The sequence below is a fragment of the Tursiops truncatus genome, chromosome 15 (assembly GCF_011762595.2).
Source record: "Tursiops truncatus isolate mTurTru1 chromosome 15, mTurTru1.mat.Y, whole genome shotgun sequence".
Classification (NCBI taxonomy): domain Eukaryota; kingdom Metazoa; phylum Chordata; class Mammalia; order Artiodactyla; family Delphinidae; genus Tursiops; species Tursiops truncatus.
This window is the reverse complement of record NC_047048.1, coordinates 71,514,362-71,530,326: the sequence shown is the minus strand read 5'-3', so window position 1 is coordinate 71,530,326 and position 15,965 is coordinate 71,514,362. Positions and strand designations below refer to the sequence as shown.

At 47.7% G+C, this 15,965-nt stretch overlaps 1 protein-coding gene across 1 annotated transcript; it reads left to right on the top strand.

The window, feature by feature from the left end:
• The first annotated feature begins 11,392 nt into the window (after positions 1-11,392).
• On the top strand, positions 11,393-15,038 carry LOC117308298 (serum basic protease inhibitor-like). The gene is made up of 2 exons (XM_073793307.1): positions 11,393-11,534; positions 14,842-15,038. The coding sequence occupies exons 1-2, from the start codon at positions 11,393-11,395 to the stop codon at positions 15,036-15,038; spliced, it is 339 nt and encodes a 112-aa protein (XP_073649408.1).
• Positions 15,039-15,965: the final 927 nt, after the last annotated feature.

Genomic DNA, 15,965 nt, shown 5'->3' with positions numbered 1-15,965 from the left:
TGGCGAGCGGGGGCTACTCTTCGTTGGGGTGCGCGGGCTTCTCATTGCGGTGGCTTCTCCTGTTGTGGAACACGGGCTCTAGGTGCACGAGCTTCAGTAGTTGTGGCATGCAGGCTCAGTAGCTGTGGCGCAGGGGCTTAGTTGCTTCGCGGTATCAGGAATCTTCCCGGACCAGGGATCGAAACTGTGTCCCCTGCATTGGCAGGCGGATTCCTAACCATTGCACCATCAGGAAACTCCGGATGAAGGGCATGGTTGCCCAGATGTGATTGACAGCTGTAGGAGGCTGCAGAGGAGGACCTGAGCTAACACACTGCTGTTCACTTATCTGTCCTTTGATTTGCTCTCATCCACGCACTGACCGGCCATCACGTGCCATGCACTGCTCTAGGTGCTGGGATGCTCTGTGAGGAACAAATCAGACAAATTCCACCTGTGGAATCACAATCTGTGTTTTCACAAGACCCCCAGGCAGAGTCAAGTTTGAGAAGCGCTGTTACTGGGCATTTGGCCCCAGCAGGCAGAGGCAGGAAGCCTGGTTATATGGGGAGATGCGCATGAACAACTCTGACCCCAGATCCTCCCCTTCTTCACTCCCCTCCTTATTCCCTGTTCCCACCCCTCAGCTGTGGTGTGAAAAGCTCTGTCAGCCCCCAGCTTTCCTCAGAAGCCCTCCTGCAAGGCCACGAGCATGAGCCGGCTCTGCCTCTCTGCAGCCCTTCTCGTCCTCCTGGGCACCCTGTTGGCTGGCACTCTGGAAGGTAAAACCAGCAACCAGGTCCAGGGCAAGTCCCGACTCACCTCCCCTCTACAGGCTGAGGGGTTGGGGAGGGATGAAGCGAGTCCATGGGAGGGGCTGGGGAGCAGGGGTGGGGTGGGTGCTGACAGCCTCTCTGGATTTCTCCTGGGAAGTTGGGCAGTTGTAACTCCAGGGACATTTCATGACTCTCAAAAGGAATCATTATGTTTCAGCTTTTCAAAAAAGGAACCCACCGAACCGTACCGGACCAGGGACCCCATCTGTGAGACTGTCTATTCCTGTTCACTGCCTGTCCCTGAACCTCACTTTAATGTGAAGAAAAGATTCATATTTGATCTTTGTCCTGGTTCCTAAAACAGACCTCCTGAAAGTCTTGGAATTTACTGTCTTCGTAGGTCATGAGATGAGTCAAAGATGGGACCCTAGATAGCTTCTGGATGGGACTGGACTCCGGAAGATCCCACCTGGTGATTAGAGGGTTAGAACCTTCAACCCGCAGCCCCTCTGGGGAGAGGAGAGTGTACTGAGGTAGAGTTCAGTCACCGATGGCCAATGATTCAATCAAATTGCTTACCTCAGGGCTTCCCTGGTGGCGCAGTGGTTGAGAGTCCGCCTGCCCATGCAGGGCACGCGGGTTCGTGCCCCGGTCCGGGAGGATCCCACATGCCGCGGAGCGGCTGGGCCCGTGAGCCATGGCCGCTGAGCCTGTGCTCCGCAACGGGAGAGGCCACAACAGCGAGAGGCCCGCGTACCGCAAAAAAAAAAAAATTGCTTACCTCAAGCTCTCAATTAAAACCCATAAACACTGGGTTCAGAGGGCTTCAGGGGAGGTGAACACATCAAGGGATTGTGAGGGGGGCGTGTTCTGAGAGGGAATGGAGGCTCGGCACACCTCTACTCCCCGTTTGCCCTGCGCATCTCCTCCATAGGGCTGTCCCGGAGTTTTATAATAACTGGGGACAGTAAGTAAAGGGCTTTCCTGAGTTCTGTGAGTGGTACTAATGATTATTGAATATGGGAGGTGGGGTCATGGAACCCCTGAATTCATAATTTATAGCCAGTTGGTCACGTGTATGGGTGACCCCAGGACTTGGGATCGGCACTTGACGTGGGGGCCGTCCTCAGGGACTGAGCCCTCAACCTGTGGGGTGTGGGTTCCCTCCGCAGATTTAGTGTCAGAAGTGAATTGACTTGTGGGCCGCCCAATGGGTGTTGGTAGGGACATCACATATTTGCAGTCAGGGACAAAACCCAGACTCACTCTTCTCTATAATTTGTGGCTGGGGTGAGGTCTGGGGACAGGGGACTATTGTATGTGGGACAGTGCACTCAGAAGTCCTTACCAGTCATCTGTAGTTTCCTCACCTGAACATGACCATGTTACATGACTTCTTTGAAAGGATTGCCATTCATGAGTATAAAGAAGTTACCCATTTCATGGTCAATGATGGCCATTTTCCACCAAAATTTCTTAGTCTGGAAGACTTGTCTACCTACGTTTCCTCACCAAGGCCCCCCAAAGAAATTTATGGGTCAAATAATGATCATTTCTCTATTACTAAATTAATCAGAAAGTTCAGTGACAGCTGAACTTCTTCCCTTCCTGAGGCAGCTTCAGGGAGAGCAAGAAGTGTGGTACTTCCGTGAGTTTGCTCGTGGGGGGAAGACTGTTTTCTCCAGGTTGGAACAGTATTAGTCAAAACTCTAGGCCCTTCCCCTTGCCCCCCGTCAGACTATTATTTTATTTTCCTATCAGGATATAGAATGTTAGAGGTAGACTCATAATTATAGAGACATGCCCCATCACCAAATAGACTAACAGGAATTTTACTATATGCAGTCTCTTCAATGACGGTGCACTTGGCATGAGTATGAAATGGGAGATTCATTCCCTTGACAAATATTTATCAAATATTTATGCTTTTTGTCCCTAAAAAGTGTAGGTCATGTTGTAGGGAAGCAGCTGTAAACAAAATATAGTAAAATAATCTGCTTTCTACGAGAGAGAGACAATAAAGAAAGGGGAAAATATTAGGGCAGGTCGTGCTAAGTGTTTCGAAGAAAGAGAGTGATGGGGATACGGGAGGCTGTGCTCTTTCTGTAGAGGGTCAGTGAAACCCTCTGTGATAAGGAGGCGTTGAGCAGAGGCTGCAGAAAAACGTGCCTGGTGTGTTTGAGCCACAATCAGGACCAGGGTGGCTGGAGCTGAGTGGGTGAAGGGGAGGGGAGTGGAAGGGGATGAGGCAGAGATGCCATGGGGGCAGGTCCTGACCAGCCTTGTAGGACTTTATAAGAATCAAAATTTGACTCTGAGAGAGATGGGGCGTCACTGAGGGACTGGTTATGTGACCAATGGGATAGAACTCAAGTTATAACAGAATCCCTGTGGCTGCAGTGTGGGAGTGGCCTCAAGGGGTCAAGGGCAGAGACAGGCCATGGGCAGGCTGCTGCAGTGGTCCAGGTGAGCCACGATGGAGTGTGTACCTATGTTTCCTGGGTTGATCCCAGTTCTCTTGAATAACATGTATGACTTGCTCTGTTGAGGTTTCTATGGAGGCTTCATCACAAATCATGAGTCATTAAATCTTTAGCCATTTGTGATTGATTCAACCTCGAGCCCCTCTCCGCTCCCTGAGGTGTGGGGGCAGGGAAAGGGGGAAAGTGGGAGTGAAAATTCCCACCCGCTAATGAGGCACTTGTTCCCCTGGCAACCAATCCCCATTCCTGGCTTAGGTTGGGGCTTTATAAAAGTCACCTCCTTCACATGATAAAATGTCCCTTTTTGCTCTCATCTCTTAGAAAATTCCAACAGTTTTAGGAGCTCTGTGTCAGAAATGGGATGAAGACGAAATTAATATTTTTATATAAGTCACAATATCAATATTCCATCAATAGTCCATTTTTCCAGTCCTCATGAGTTCATCAATGTAAACACACTGGTGTCTTTTCTTCCACGCCTTTCTCCATGACAGCATGATTCCTTCACATTTTCTTTTTTAATGGTGTAAACTTGCAACAACACCCCAAGTACCGAGAATAGTATTATAAAACCTATGGACCCATTGTGAAGGAATTATACAGGAGCAAAACTCGTCATGACTGCAGTGACTGTAGAGCCTGGGATTTGAAGCCAGGATTCTTGTCCTAATTTTCTTCCTCACTGCATCCTCACCTTCATTCTCCACCCACCATCACTGCTCTCCTCGTGCTGGCAAATGTAGAATTTGTGGCATCCAGTTCTCAGCATCGGTGGTGGGAGTGGTCTTTTCACTAAAGAAGCCCCTTTCCCCACAGTGATGTTGAACGTCTGTGTCTTCAAACAGTCTGGCCTTATGTTTAAATCAATTCATATTATAATTAAACCAACTACAGTGGATTCTGTTATTTGCAACTAAAACCTTAACCAGTAGGTTCCATGGAGATGCTGGTCCTTCTCACTCTTCTGCAGAGCAGCGGGCACCTCCCCATTCCCTGCCCTCAGACTGGGCCCTGCCAGGTATAGGAAGCCAACCCCTTATGGTGACATCTACCTCTTAATGGCCACCCCATACACAAAAAACTGGGTGACAGACACCCCAACATGAACGCTTTTGTCCTTTACTTCTTGGGCCAGGTCAAACTTTGGGGCAGGAATTTTTCCTGGATTCTCAGAAGGAGAAAGGAAGGAGCTTGGGGCTCAAGGAACCCCCTTCCCTGTCATCATGTGCGGGGAGGGGCTTCCTACTCCAGCTCAAGAAGATCAAGCTCACGGTTAGTGGGCAATGGCCATTTGTCAGGCTCTGTGCTTGTCATATTCCCCAAATTGTATTCTTCCCCCTCCTTTCCACTTTGGTAACCATAAGTTTGTTTTCTATGTTGGTGAGTCCATTTCTTTTTTTGTTTTTTGTTGGTTTGTTTTGTTTCTCTGTTTGCCCACACCGTGCAGCACGTGGGATCTTGGTTCCCTGAACAGGGATCGAACACAAGTTCCCTGCCTTGGAAGCGCAGAGTCTTAAAAACTGGATGGTTAGGGAAATCCTGTGAGTCCATTTCTATTTTCACACCACACTTCTTAAGCCAGTCCTCTGTTGATGGGCACTTGCATTGTTTACGTGTCTTGGCTATTGTAAACAGGGCTTCTATGAACATTGAGGTGCATGTATATTTTCAAATTAAAGTTTTCATTTCTGCAGATATATACGCAGGAGAGGAATTGCTGGATCATATAGTAGTTCTCTTTTTAGTTTTTTTTCCCTAGCATTATTTCTTTTATTTATTTTTAATTAATTTATTTTATTTATTCATTTTTGGCTGCGTTGGGTCTTCGTTGTTGTGCAAGGGCTTGCTCTAGTTGCGGTGAGCGGGGGTTACTCTTCGTTGCGGTGCGTGGGCTTCTCATGGCGGTGGCTTCTCTTGCTGTGGAGCACGGCTCTAGGCGCGCGGGCTTCAGTAGTTGTGGCATGTGGGCTCAATAGTTGTGACTCACGGAGTCTAGAGCGCAGGCTCAGTAGTTGTGGCGCACGGGCTTAGTTGCTCTGCAGCATGTGGGATCTTCCCAGAACAGGGCTCGAACCCATGTCCCCTGCATTGACAGGCAGATTCCTAACCACTGTGCCACCAGGGAAGGCCTCTTTTTAGTTTTTTTAAGGAACCTCCATACTGTTTTCCATGGGGGCTGCACCAGTTTACATTCACACCAGAGTGTACGAAGCTTCTCTTTTTCCACACTCTCTCCTGCATTTATTATTTGTAGACTTCTCAATGATAGCCATTTTGACTGCTGTGATGTGATACCTCACTGTGGTTTTGATTTCCATTACTCCAATAATTAACAATGTTGACATCTTTTCAGGTGCCTGAGGCCATCTGCACGTCTTCTTTGGAGAAATGTCTGTTTAGGTTTTCTGACCACTTTTTGATTGGATTTTTTGTTTTTTCAGTATTGAGTTGCATGAGTTGTTTGTATACTTTGGATATTAACCCCCTGCTGGTCGCGTTTTTTGCAAATATTTTCTCTCATTCGGTAGGTTGCATTTTTATTTTGTCGATGGTTTCCTTTGCTGGGCAAGAGCTTTTAAGTCTGATGAGGTTCCATTTATTTATTTTTGCTTTTATTTCTTTCGGCATGGGAGACTGATCCATAAATATATTGCTACGATTTATGTCCAAGAATGTTTTGCCTATGTTCTCTTCTAGTTTTATGGTGTCATGTCTTATATTTAGGTCTTTAATCCATTTTGAGTTTATTTTTGTATACAGTGTGAGGGTGTGTTCTAATTTAATCGATTTACATGTAGCTGTTCAGCTTTCCCAACATCATTTGCTTAAGAGACTGTCTTTTCCCCATTGTGTATTCTTGGACTGAACAAGTTGGGTTTATTACTCACTGCAGCAAGGGACAATGAATCATATGGCATCTCATTAAGAGGATGTTGAAGGACTTACAGGATGTGGGTTTCCCTGAGGTTATTTGCAGGAGAGTTTCAGGAAGCTGGCTTTGCTCAGGATGGATGCTGTCAGGAAGTGGGGCAGTTCTATGATCAGGTGTCTTCATCTTATTCTGAAGTGAACTTTCAGCTGAGAACTGAGGAGGTACAACCAACAGGCTTTGCTATGAGATTGCTCATGGTGGGTGAGGAAAAGGTAGAATGAAGGACAACACCCAGCCTTCTGGGGGAAGGTAGGGGAAGCAAGTCTTTAGAAGGAAAGACAATAAATTCAGTTTGGTCAACATTGAGTCCATGGTGCTTGGAGAACACTTAGGCAAAGAAGTTGAGTAGACATTGATTCATTCATTCACTTGTTCATGAAATGTTTATTAGGGATAAAATATGTGATGACTGAAACCTTTGATCAGACTCCATGGCTTCAAACTCTGGCTCTGCCAATTTACTAGGTGTGTGGCCTAATCAATTTGCTAGTGCTTTACATCTGTGAGCGCAGATAAACTTTGAACGGTATCCACAGAGATGGAGTCATCCTTCCATTTATATAGGAGGAACCTGAGGTTCAGAGAAGGTGGGGATTGCTAGTACCTCAGAGGGTGAAAGTAGCAATGTGGATTCCCTGTCCTGATGTGCTGGTAAAAGTCACTGAGTCGATGAGAATGTCTAAGTAACTCTGAGAGAGGTAGAATTAATAATTAAAACACCCATCACCACTATTGACAACCTACTATGTACCAAGCCCTGTGCATACATCTTCAGCTCTAAACACCACAACAACCTTAATAGGTTTTTCTTCCATTTTAAAGTCATGCAAGCTGAAGCTCAGAGGTTTCATCCCTTCTCCAAGGTCACATAACCAATACCGGCAGGTGCTGGGATTCAAACTCAACACTCTCTGTCTCCTATGCTTTTCCTTGAAAGAGGTTTAAAAGCTGTGCCTTCAGAAGCCGCGACGATTCACCAGAAGAGACTCAAAGTTCTTCACATAGGAAGCTCTGCTTTTCATCATTATTTTATGCTGAGACCAAGTGAAAACCAATTTTGGTAAAGAATTTTGTTTGCATTTATGCCATGAGGGCCTTACCTGTGAGTTAGAGGAGGAGGATGGCTGAGAAAAAGCCACTGGATAGAAAAATGCGGAACTTGGTGGTGACCCTGGTAAAGGCAGCAGATCTCGCTGGTTATGAGCAACAGAAACTGACTCTGGCTATTGGGAGCAGAGAAGGAATTTGTGACAACGGTGTGGGGATGTAGTGGGCATCCATTCTCCCATCCTGATTGTACCCTTAAGTGAGATCCTTTTGGACTCTTCTGTTGGCACCCATAGCACTAATTGATGTAGTTCAGCTCACGGACTGAGGGGAGTGCTGAAAGGTCCCAGCTTGGAAAGGATGGTAAGCGAGGAAGAACTAAGGTCTTCCCAGGCCACCTCTGAATGACCTCCATTTTTAGGTCTTTTGGGATTCATTGATCAAGGTTAAATTCCAGGGAGAGCATCTGATTGGCCACTCTTGGTCTGGGGGTAAGGCAGGCCCTTTGATTGACAGGCGGCCCAATCCCACCAGTCCTGGGTGGAGGAAGAGTCATTCCTCAAGCAAAATCAGGCTACTGTATCAGGAAAAGGACAAAGAGACGCTAGGTGACAAAGCAACAAAATAGCCCATATACTGAGAGAGAGAAGTTTCCATAGAGAGAAGGGAGTTTGAATGGGTTCAACAGTCCAGGCGGAGAAAGCTCTATTGTATGGTGAAAGGCACCCTGTTTGCTCCTGGGAATTTCTCAGGCCTTCACTGTCACTTGTTTACAGTTACCTTAGAGTAGGCATGTTTGCAGCTGACTCATGTAACCTTCCATTTTAACTTTTTCTTCTTCCCTTGCTTGATAAATATGATTTTACTCTCATGACGTAGTGTCCACAATCTTTGATGCCTCATCTATGTTAATATCAGATAGATTTGCCTGTGTGTTGTTTATGTGTTTGTGTATTTATACCATTGAAATTAGCGGGACCACATGACACTTTTTGCAAGTTCTTCCTTGTGATTTTCAGCTGTTTTTCTTCCAGCAAGTCACTTTCCCTTAGATGAACTTCAGTTTCTTCATCTGTAAAATAAGAATAATAATACTTACTTCATAAGATTGTTAAATAAGAACAAGCTACCTTTTACTGAACACTTACTGTGAGCCCACCCCACAGGTCACAATTTTAAATTCATTCCAGATCAGTTGAGTGTTGAGGATGGAGGTATTTGGAGTGGGGCTGGGGAGACAATAAGGCATGGTGGGGATTATGGAAACTGGAGAGAACACTCCACTCGTGAGAAGAGAGCAGCTCTACTTAGCTTAGCTCATGGTTTTCAAACTGTGATCCCTTGAGCAGTATTGTCAGCAGCTCTGGAAACCTGTTAGATGCAGATCTTGGGTCCCACCCCTGTCCTACTGATCAAAACTCTGGGGTGGATCTCAAACGTGTGTTTGAACAACTGGCTGAGTGACCCTGATGCTCACTCAATTTTGAGACTCACTGCTCTTGTTACATTGCAGGACTGTGTAGCCAGACCGTTTACTTTTCCCAACAATACTAGAAATTTACTTTTTAAAGAAATCCCCCACTGTTCAATCTTGGCAAATGTTTCAAATTGTAAATTGCACTGTCTAACAATACTTATATTCTAGCCAGATTTGAACCTCTGGTTTATGCTTTTCCTTTTAATCCTTAAAATAATCCTTAAAAAAACAGTATTCATGACCCACTTTTAAGGAGGAAGACTATGTGGTTCCAAAGAGTGAGGTGCTGCTATATCACGTAGCCGGAAAGCGGCCACTCATGACTTAGATATGAACGTACGTCTCACAGGGCACAGCATCACAAACAGATAAACATCTGCCTGCCCCGGGTGCATTCCATCCATTTCACAAAGGGGCCCTAGATAGCATGGATTCCAAGATTCTCATTTTTCAGAGGGAAAAAGTGAGGATTAGAAGCAGAGATATGACTGGGGTCCCACAGTGCTGGGATCACTGGTCTTTATCCAGAATACAACCCCTGTGATGTTCCCGCCTTGCGATTTCTCTGAAGATGCCCCCAGGGGCCGGGAAGGCTTGAAACTAGAGACTCAGTCACTCGTCAGCAGGGAGGTGGGAGGTGGAGGGAGGACAGGCCCCTCGGGGGTCCCTGGGTCTGGGGGCCTCTAACCTGGACCAGAGGGAGGAGGATATTGGGAGAGAAAGACAGACACATGAGAGAGGAGGGGGCAGAAAAGAGGAATCTCTGCTGTTAGGCGGGGGGTCTCTGCTGTTCCCTGGTCTCAGATGGACAGACTGAGGCAGGGAGAGGGGCAGGACCAGAGGGCCTCCTGAGCTAGAATCCTAGTTGTGCCGTCTGCTTGCTGTGGGTCCTGAGCAAGTCGCTTCACCTCTCTGAGCCTCTGCTTTCTCGCTGGCTAAATGGGATGAGCATCCCAGATGTGGTAGGGTCGACATGAGGCTAAATGAAATCACACATGTGAAATGTCTCAGGAGAGAGCAGACCCTCACACACAGTGGCTTGTTTTGTGGGTACCCCGCTCCTGAAGCCCTTCTGTCCGGGGGCAGCTCGGTATTGAGAGCTCCTGCCCTTCTCAGTGGAAAGGGTGACTTTGTGCGAGGAAGACAGCCCCTCCCGCCCTCTGCAGCTCATCACCCAGCTGTGCGCCCCCTTGACACTTGGCTGGGCTTGCTCCTGGGGCTTCTGGGCATTGAGCCAGCTCCCTTCTCCTTGACCCTGGAAGTGGAGCGCAGGGTGTGTGTGTGTGTGTGTGTGTGTGTGTGTGTGTGTGTGTGTGTGTGTTAGTGGCAGATTGCTTGAGTATGTGTGGATGAGTGAGTTGAGGGGGCATTGGTGCTACATGATTGTAACTGGGAGTGAATATATGGGAGTGAGTGAAGGGACTGTGAGTGTGTAAGCCCTCACATGTGCACTATAGTTTCAGCTTACAAAGCAGTAGAGTGCATGGTGCACAGACTCTGAAGCCGGATCCCTGGGTTCAGATACTCTCTCTACACCCTATATCTTTAGGCAAATTCTTTCTTATTACCTCAGGTTCCTCCTCTGTAACATGAGGAAATATCAAAAATTCTTCACCACCTCTTTTAAGATTTTTGAGGATTAGATGAGTTAATATATGTCAAGTAGTTAGGATAATGTCTGACACATAGAAGAAGCTAAGTTTTATCTGCTGTAATGACATTATTATTATTATTACAAGGACTTTGACTTCTCAGGGAGAAGAATATATGTCTATTGCCTCCACTTCTTCCACAGAAACGCATGATGCTGGCAGCATTGACCTCATGTGACACTGGAAAACACAGGGCTCTGGGAGATTTAAGTCTTCAGGGCACAAAGTTAGGAAAAGGCAGAGCTGGTACCCGAACTGAGGTCCTATGGTTCCAAAACTACTGGGGGAGAGACAGGAGGATGGAGGCTATTGTGGGCGATCTTCCAAGCTCCCCTGAGGTCCACTCAGGCAGGCAGCTCTCCTGTTTCCGAAACCCGACGAGGGGAAATGGGAGGTCATGCTGTGGAGACGTGTTCAGCTCCCTGCTTCCCCTCTGCCCACACCCCTTACTCCTTTTTCTACTGAGAAAACAGGGTTGCTGCCTCAGGAGGGCTTCTGCCTGGGCCAGTGCCAGGTAAACAGCAAGGGTCCATCCAGCTGAGGAGCTGTGGCAATGGTTGCAGAAGGTGTCCTGTGTCACACCTGTCTTCTGAGTTAGGCAGTGGTAGGGGTGAGGGTGAAGCGCATAGTTCCCAGCTGTAATGAAACCTGCAGGAGTTGAAAAGGAGGACCTGAGCTAACACACTGTTGTTCACTTATCCATCCTTTGATTTGCTCTCATTCACTCATCACCCGCCATGCACTGCTCTAGGTGCTGGGACGCTCCCTGAGTCAACATATTGGACAAAATTCCACCTGTGGAATCACAATCTGTGTTTCCACGAGACCCACAGGGAGAGTCAAGTCTGAGAAGCGCTGTTACTGGGCATTTGGCCCCAGCAGGCAGAAGCAGGTTAGGTGGGGAGATTACACAATAAACAGGACCCAGCCCAGCTCCACCCCTTCCTCACTCCCCTCCTCACTGCCTGTCCCACCCCTCAGCTGGGATATGAAAAGCTCTGTCAGCCCCCAGCTTTCCTCAGAAGCCCTCCTGCAAGGCCACGATCATGAGCCGGCTCTGCCTCTCCATCGCCCTTCTCGTTCTCCTGGGCACCCTGGTGGCCGGCATCCAGGGCACCCTGGTGGCCGGCATCCAGGGGGGTAAAACCAGCAACCACACCGATGATGAAACCAGCGACCACGTCACAGGTAAGTCCTGACCCACCTCTCCTCTACAGGCTGGGGGGAGGGGGGAATGAGGGGAGTCCGTGGAAGGGGTTGGGGAGCAGGGGTGGGGTGGATGCTGACAGCCTCTCTGGATTTCTCCTGGGAAGTTGGGCAGTTGTAACTGCAGGGACATTTCCTGACTCTCAATAGGAAAAAAAATTAAAATTAAAAAATATATATGCCGCCTACCTCTACCAGATCAGGAATCCCATCTCTGAGACTCTCTATTCCTGGTCATTGCCATGTCCCTGAACTTCACTGTAGTGTAATAAGAAGATCAATATTTGATCCTTGCCCTGATCCTGGAACAGACCTCCAGAAACTCCTGGAATTTACTGGGGTTATTTTTGGTAATGAGGTGAGAAAAGGAAGGCCACGGAGAGACCTGTAGGATGGGGCTGGTCTCCAAAAAAACCCAGTCATGTGTTTAGAGGTTACAACTTTCAACAGCCCGCATTCCAGCATCTCTGGGGAGACGGGAGGGTATTGAGATGGAGATCAATCACCAATGGCCGATGATTCAATCAATACGCCTATTATTGACACCTCAATAATGATCCATAAATATTGGGGATCAGAGAGCTTTCGGGGTGGTGAACACATGGAGGTGCTGTGAGGGGTTGCACTCCACTAGGGCACGGGGCCTCCGCACACCTCTATTCCCCCTTTGCCCTGCGCATCTCCTCCATTTCGCTGTCCCTGCGCTTTACCCTTTATAATAACCTGGGAACGGTAAGTAAAGGGTTTTCCTGAGTTCTGTCTGCACTTCTATTGGTTAGTGAACATGGAGGTGGGGTCATGGAACCTCCGAGTTTTAGCCAGTCAGTCACAAGCATGAGTGACTCCGGACCACATGGCTCTCATTTGAAGTGAGGACAGTCTTGAGTCCTCAACCTGTGGGATCTGCACTAACTCCATGGATTTAGTATCAGAAGTAAATTGCCTTCTGGGATGCCCAGTGGGTGTTTAGGGAATTGTTTGGTGTTGGTAGAGACGCCACCTATTTGGTGTCAGGGAAAAACCAGAGTCAGTCTTCCCTGTGATTTGGGGGCTCCAGTGAGGCTTGGGACAGGGGAATAATGGAAGTTGGACACTGCAGCCAGAAACTCTTACCAGTTACCTGTATTTTCAGAATTCCTGGCAGAATCAGGTAGTTTATCTAATGGGTTGTGACATGACAGTATCTTGTCCTGACCCTATCACCCACATGCCGTGTGTCCTGCGGCAAGTCTTCTGCAGTTTCCTCACTTGAAAACAGGAACCACGTTACATGGGTTTTTGAACAGCTTACCACTCATGAATTTAAAGAGTTTAAACACATTTCATGGCCAATTTTGTCCATTTTCCACCAAGATGTGTTAAATTGAAAAAATTTCTCTACATACCTCCTTCGGGAAAGAAAAAATATTGAGGTGTCAAATAATGACTATTCCTCTAGGATTAAAATTAATCAGAAAGATGTGGGACCACTGAGCAGAGCAACTGCAGGGAAAGCAAGAAACACAGCGCTTCTGTGAGTTGCTCCTGGGACCAAGGCTGATACAGTCTTAGTAAAGGCTCAAGGCCCTTTCCTTTGTCCCCTTTTGACTATCATTTTATTACCCTCTCAGGATATGGAATGAGAGGTAGATTGATAATCACGTAGACCTGCCCCATCATCAAGGAGATTTTGCACTAACAGGAATTCCATTATCTCCATTCTATTCAATGACTGTGCGCTCGGCATGAGCATGAAATGGAAGATTCGTTCCCTGGCCATATATTTCTTAAGTCCCTACAGGCTTGGTTTTTGGTGTGGGGAAAGCTGTAGACAGAATATGGAAAAATACCTTGCCTTCTCAGAGTGAGACCGACAATAGCAAAAGGGGAAATGCTCTGCTAGGTTATGAGTTTTTGAAGGTAGAGAGTGATGGGGATAAAAGAGGCTGTGCTCTTTCCGTAGACTGATCAGCGAAACCCTCTGTGATAAGGGGGCGTTGGAGCAGAGGCTGCAGAAAGAACGTGCCTGCTGTGAACCAGCGGCAGCAATTACCAGGGTGGCTGGAGCTGAGTGGGTGGGAGGGGAGGAGGGCGCAAGGGATGAGACCAAAGAGGCCATGGGGACAGGTCCTGACCAGCCTTGTAGGATGAGAATCGGAATTTGACTGTGAGAGAGATGGGGAGTCACTGAGGGACTGGTCATGGGAGCAATGGGATAGGATCCCTGTGGCTGCAGTGCAGAGAGTGGCCTCTAGGGGACCAAGGGCAGAGACAGAGGCCCAGGGAGCAGGCTGCTGCAGGGGTCCAGGTGAGCAATGATGGAACGAGTACCTATGTTGTTCCCTGGGTCGATGCCAGATGCATGTTCACAACATGAATCTCTTCCTCTGTTGAGGTTTCTATGGGGGCTTCATTATCTAGTCATGATGCATTAAATCATTAGCCATTGGTGACTGTTCAACCTCCAGCTCCTCTCCGATCCCTGACGTTGGGTGGCGGGCTGAACTGTGGATGGGAGGCCACGAGGGAGAGGGTAGGAATGAAAGTTGCAACCCTCCTGTCAGGCAGTGGTTTCCCCTGGCAACCAGAGCCCATTCTGGGGTTACTAGGGTCTTCCCAAAAGTCACCTAGTTCACATAACAAAAGACACTTTTTTTGCTTTCAGCACTTAGGAAATAGCAAGGTTTGTAAGAACTCTGTGCCAGGATATTACAAAGAACAAGCATATATATATATATATATATATATATATATATAGCTTATTATAAGTCACAGTATCAATATAGCGTCAATATTCAATTTAGAGAGTCCCTGTGCCGTAACAAAAGAGAACACCCTGGTATGTGTTCTTCATGCCTTTCTCCATTACAGCCTGATTCCTTCACACTTTTTCATTAATGGTGGAAACTCTTTACCATACAAGTAATGCAGAGAATAGTCTTATAAAACCCAGGTACCAGCTCCAATAATTACTGACATATGACGAATATTTTTTACCTTGTCTGCCGTTTTTTATTCTTTTTTGGTAGAGTTTTTGCAACCTAATCCAAGGCATCGTACCAATTAATCTTAAAATATTTCATGATGGAGATATCAATTTGTGCATGTTTACCATATCATGTCACACCTAGGAACATTAATAATAATATCCCAGAAAGCAGGTTGTCAAATGGCCTTTTCAATTTGACCCGTCCCCATAACCCTAACATCTCTATTGCAAGACACACTGGTGGTTTCAGTTGTTGACATTGTAGACCAAACTGCGATGACGGTCCTCATAACTGACCCATAGCCCCTCCCATCCCATAAGGTTCTCAGCCTGCCTTCTGCCTGGAACCTCATCACACGGGTCCCTGCAGGGCCCGGAAGGTCAGGTACTTCTACAACGCCAAGTCCGGGCACTGCGACATGTTTATATACGGCGGCTGCCGAGGGAAGAAGAACAACTTCCCAACAGCAGAGGACTGCATGAAGACCTGCGGTGGTCCTGTGGTGACCCACGGGTAAGGAAGGGGGCAGGACAGGGTGGGAGGGGAAGGGCTGAGAAAAAGAGATGGTGCTCAGGGGGCCACCCACCATTCACACCTGCACAGTGTCTTTCCTCCTCGCTGCCTCCCAGGACAAGTGGCTGCAGTGTCCTGTGAAACCGCACACTGAGCACATCCTCCACGGGCCAGCTTGGCAGAAGGTCACCCTAGAAGCCCCGTCATGAGAATCTGAGCTTCCTCACATGCTCCCCTTTTCTCAGATGGGAACACTGAGTCAGCCACCCTACAGAGCATGTCCGAAGTTCTCCTGAGCTCCCCACCTAGGCTTGAAAAACTTCCTTCTTCTTGGTCATTCTGGTCCTGGGTGGACTGTGGTTGCATATTTCTGGGAAAGTCTAGGATCTGTCAAGGTCAGCGGTGTCCAGGTCTGGGGCTTCAGAGATGTCAATCAGCAAGTTCCTTTCTTTTTGCAGAGGACCTGCGAACTGTACCACCCCGAAACCCTGAAGTCAAGGAGGAGCCACGCGGGGCTGGGCTGTGGCTGCTTCTGAAACAGTGTGATCTCCTCTGAGTCCGTCTCAACCCCACCCTCCTCAGCAGAGCCCTGCCTCTCTCCTCCCAACATGGGTCTACTTGCCTTAGTTCTGTCTCATCCAGTGGATTCTAAGCACCATGAGAACAAGTCTTCCCTTTATCCCTAGCACTTAGCACAGGTCCTGGCATAGAGGAGATGGTCCATAATTATTTAAGGAAGGAAGGAGTGAATGCAAGAGCACATTCCTCATGTCAGGATTCTTGTCTCAAGCCACATCCTCACTGCATCCTCACCTTCATCCCCCACCCCACCATCACTGCTCTCCTTGTGGGTGGCCAAGGTGGAAATTCTGGCATCCAGTTCTCAGTATCCGTGGTGGCAGAGGTCTTTTCAATAAAGAAGCCCCTTTCC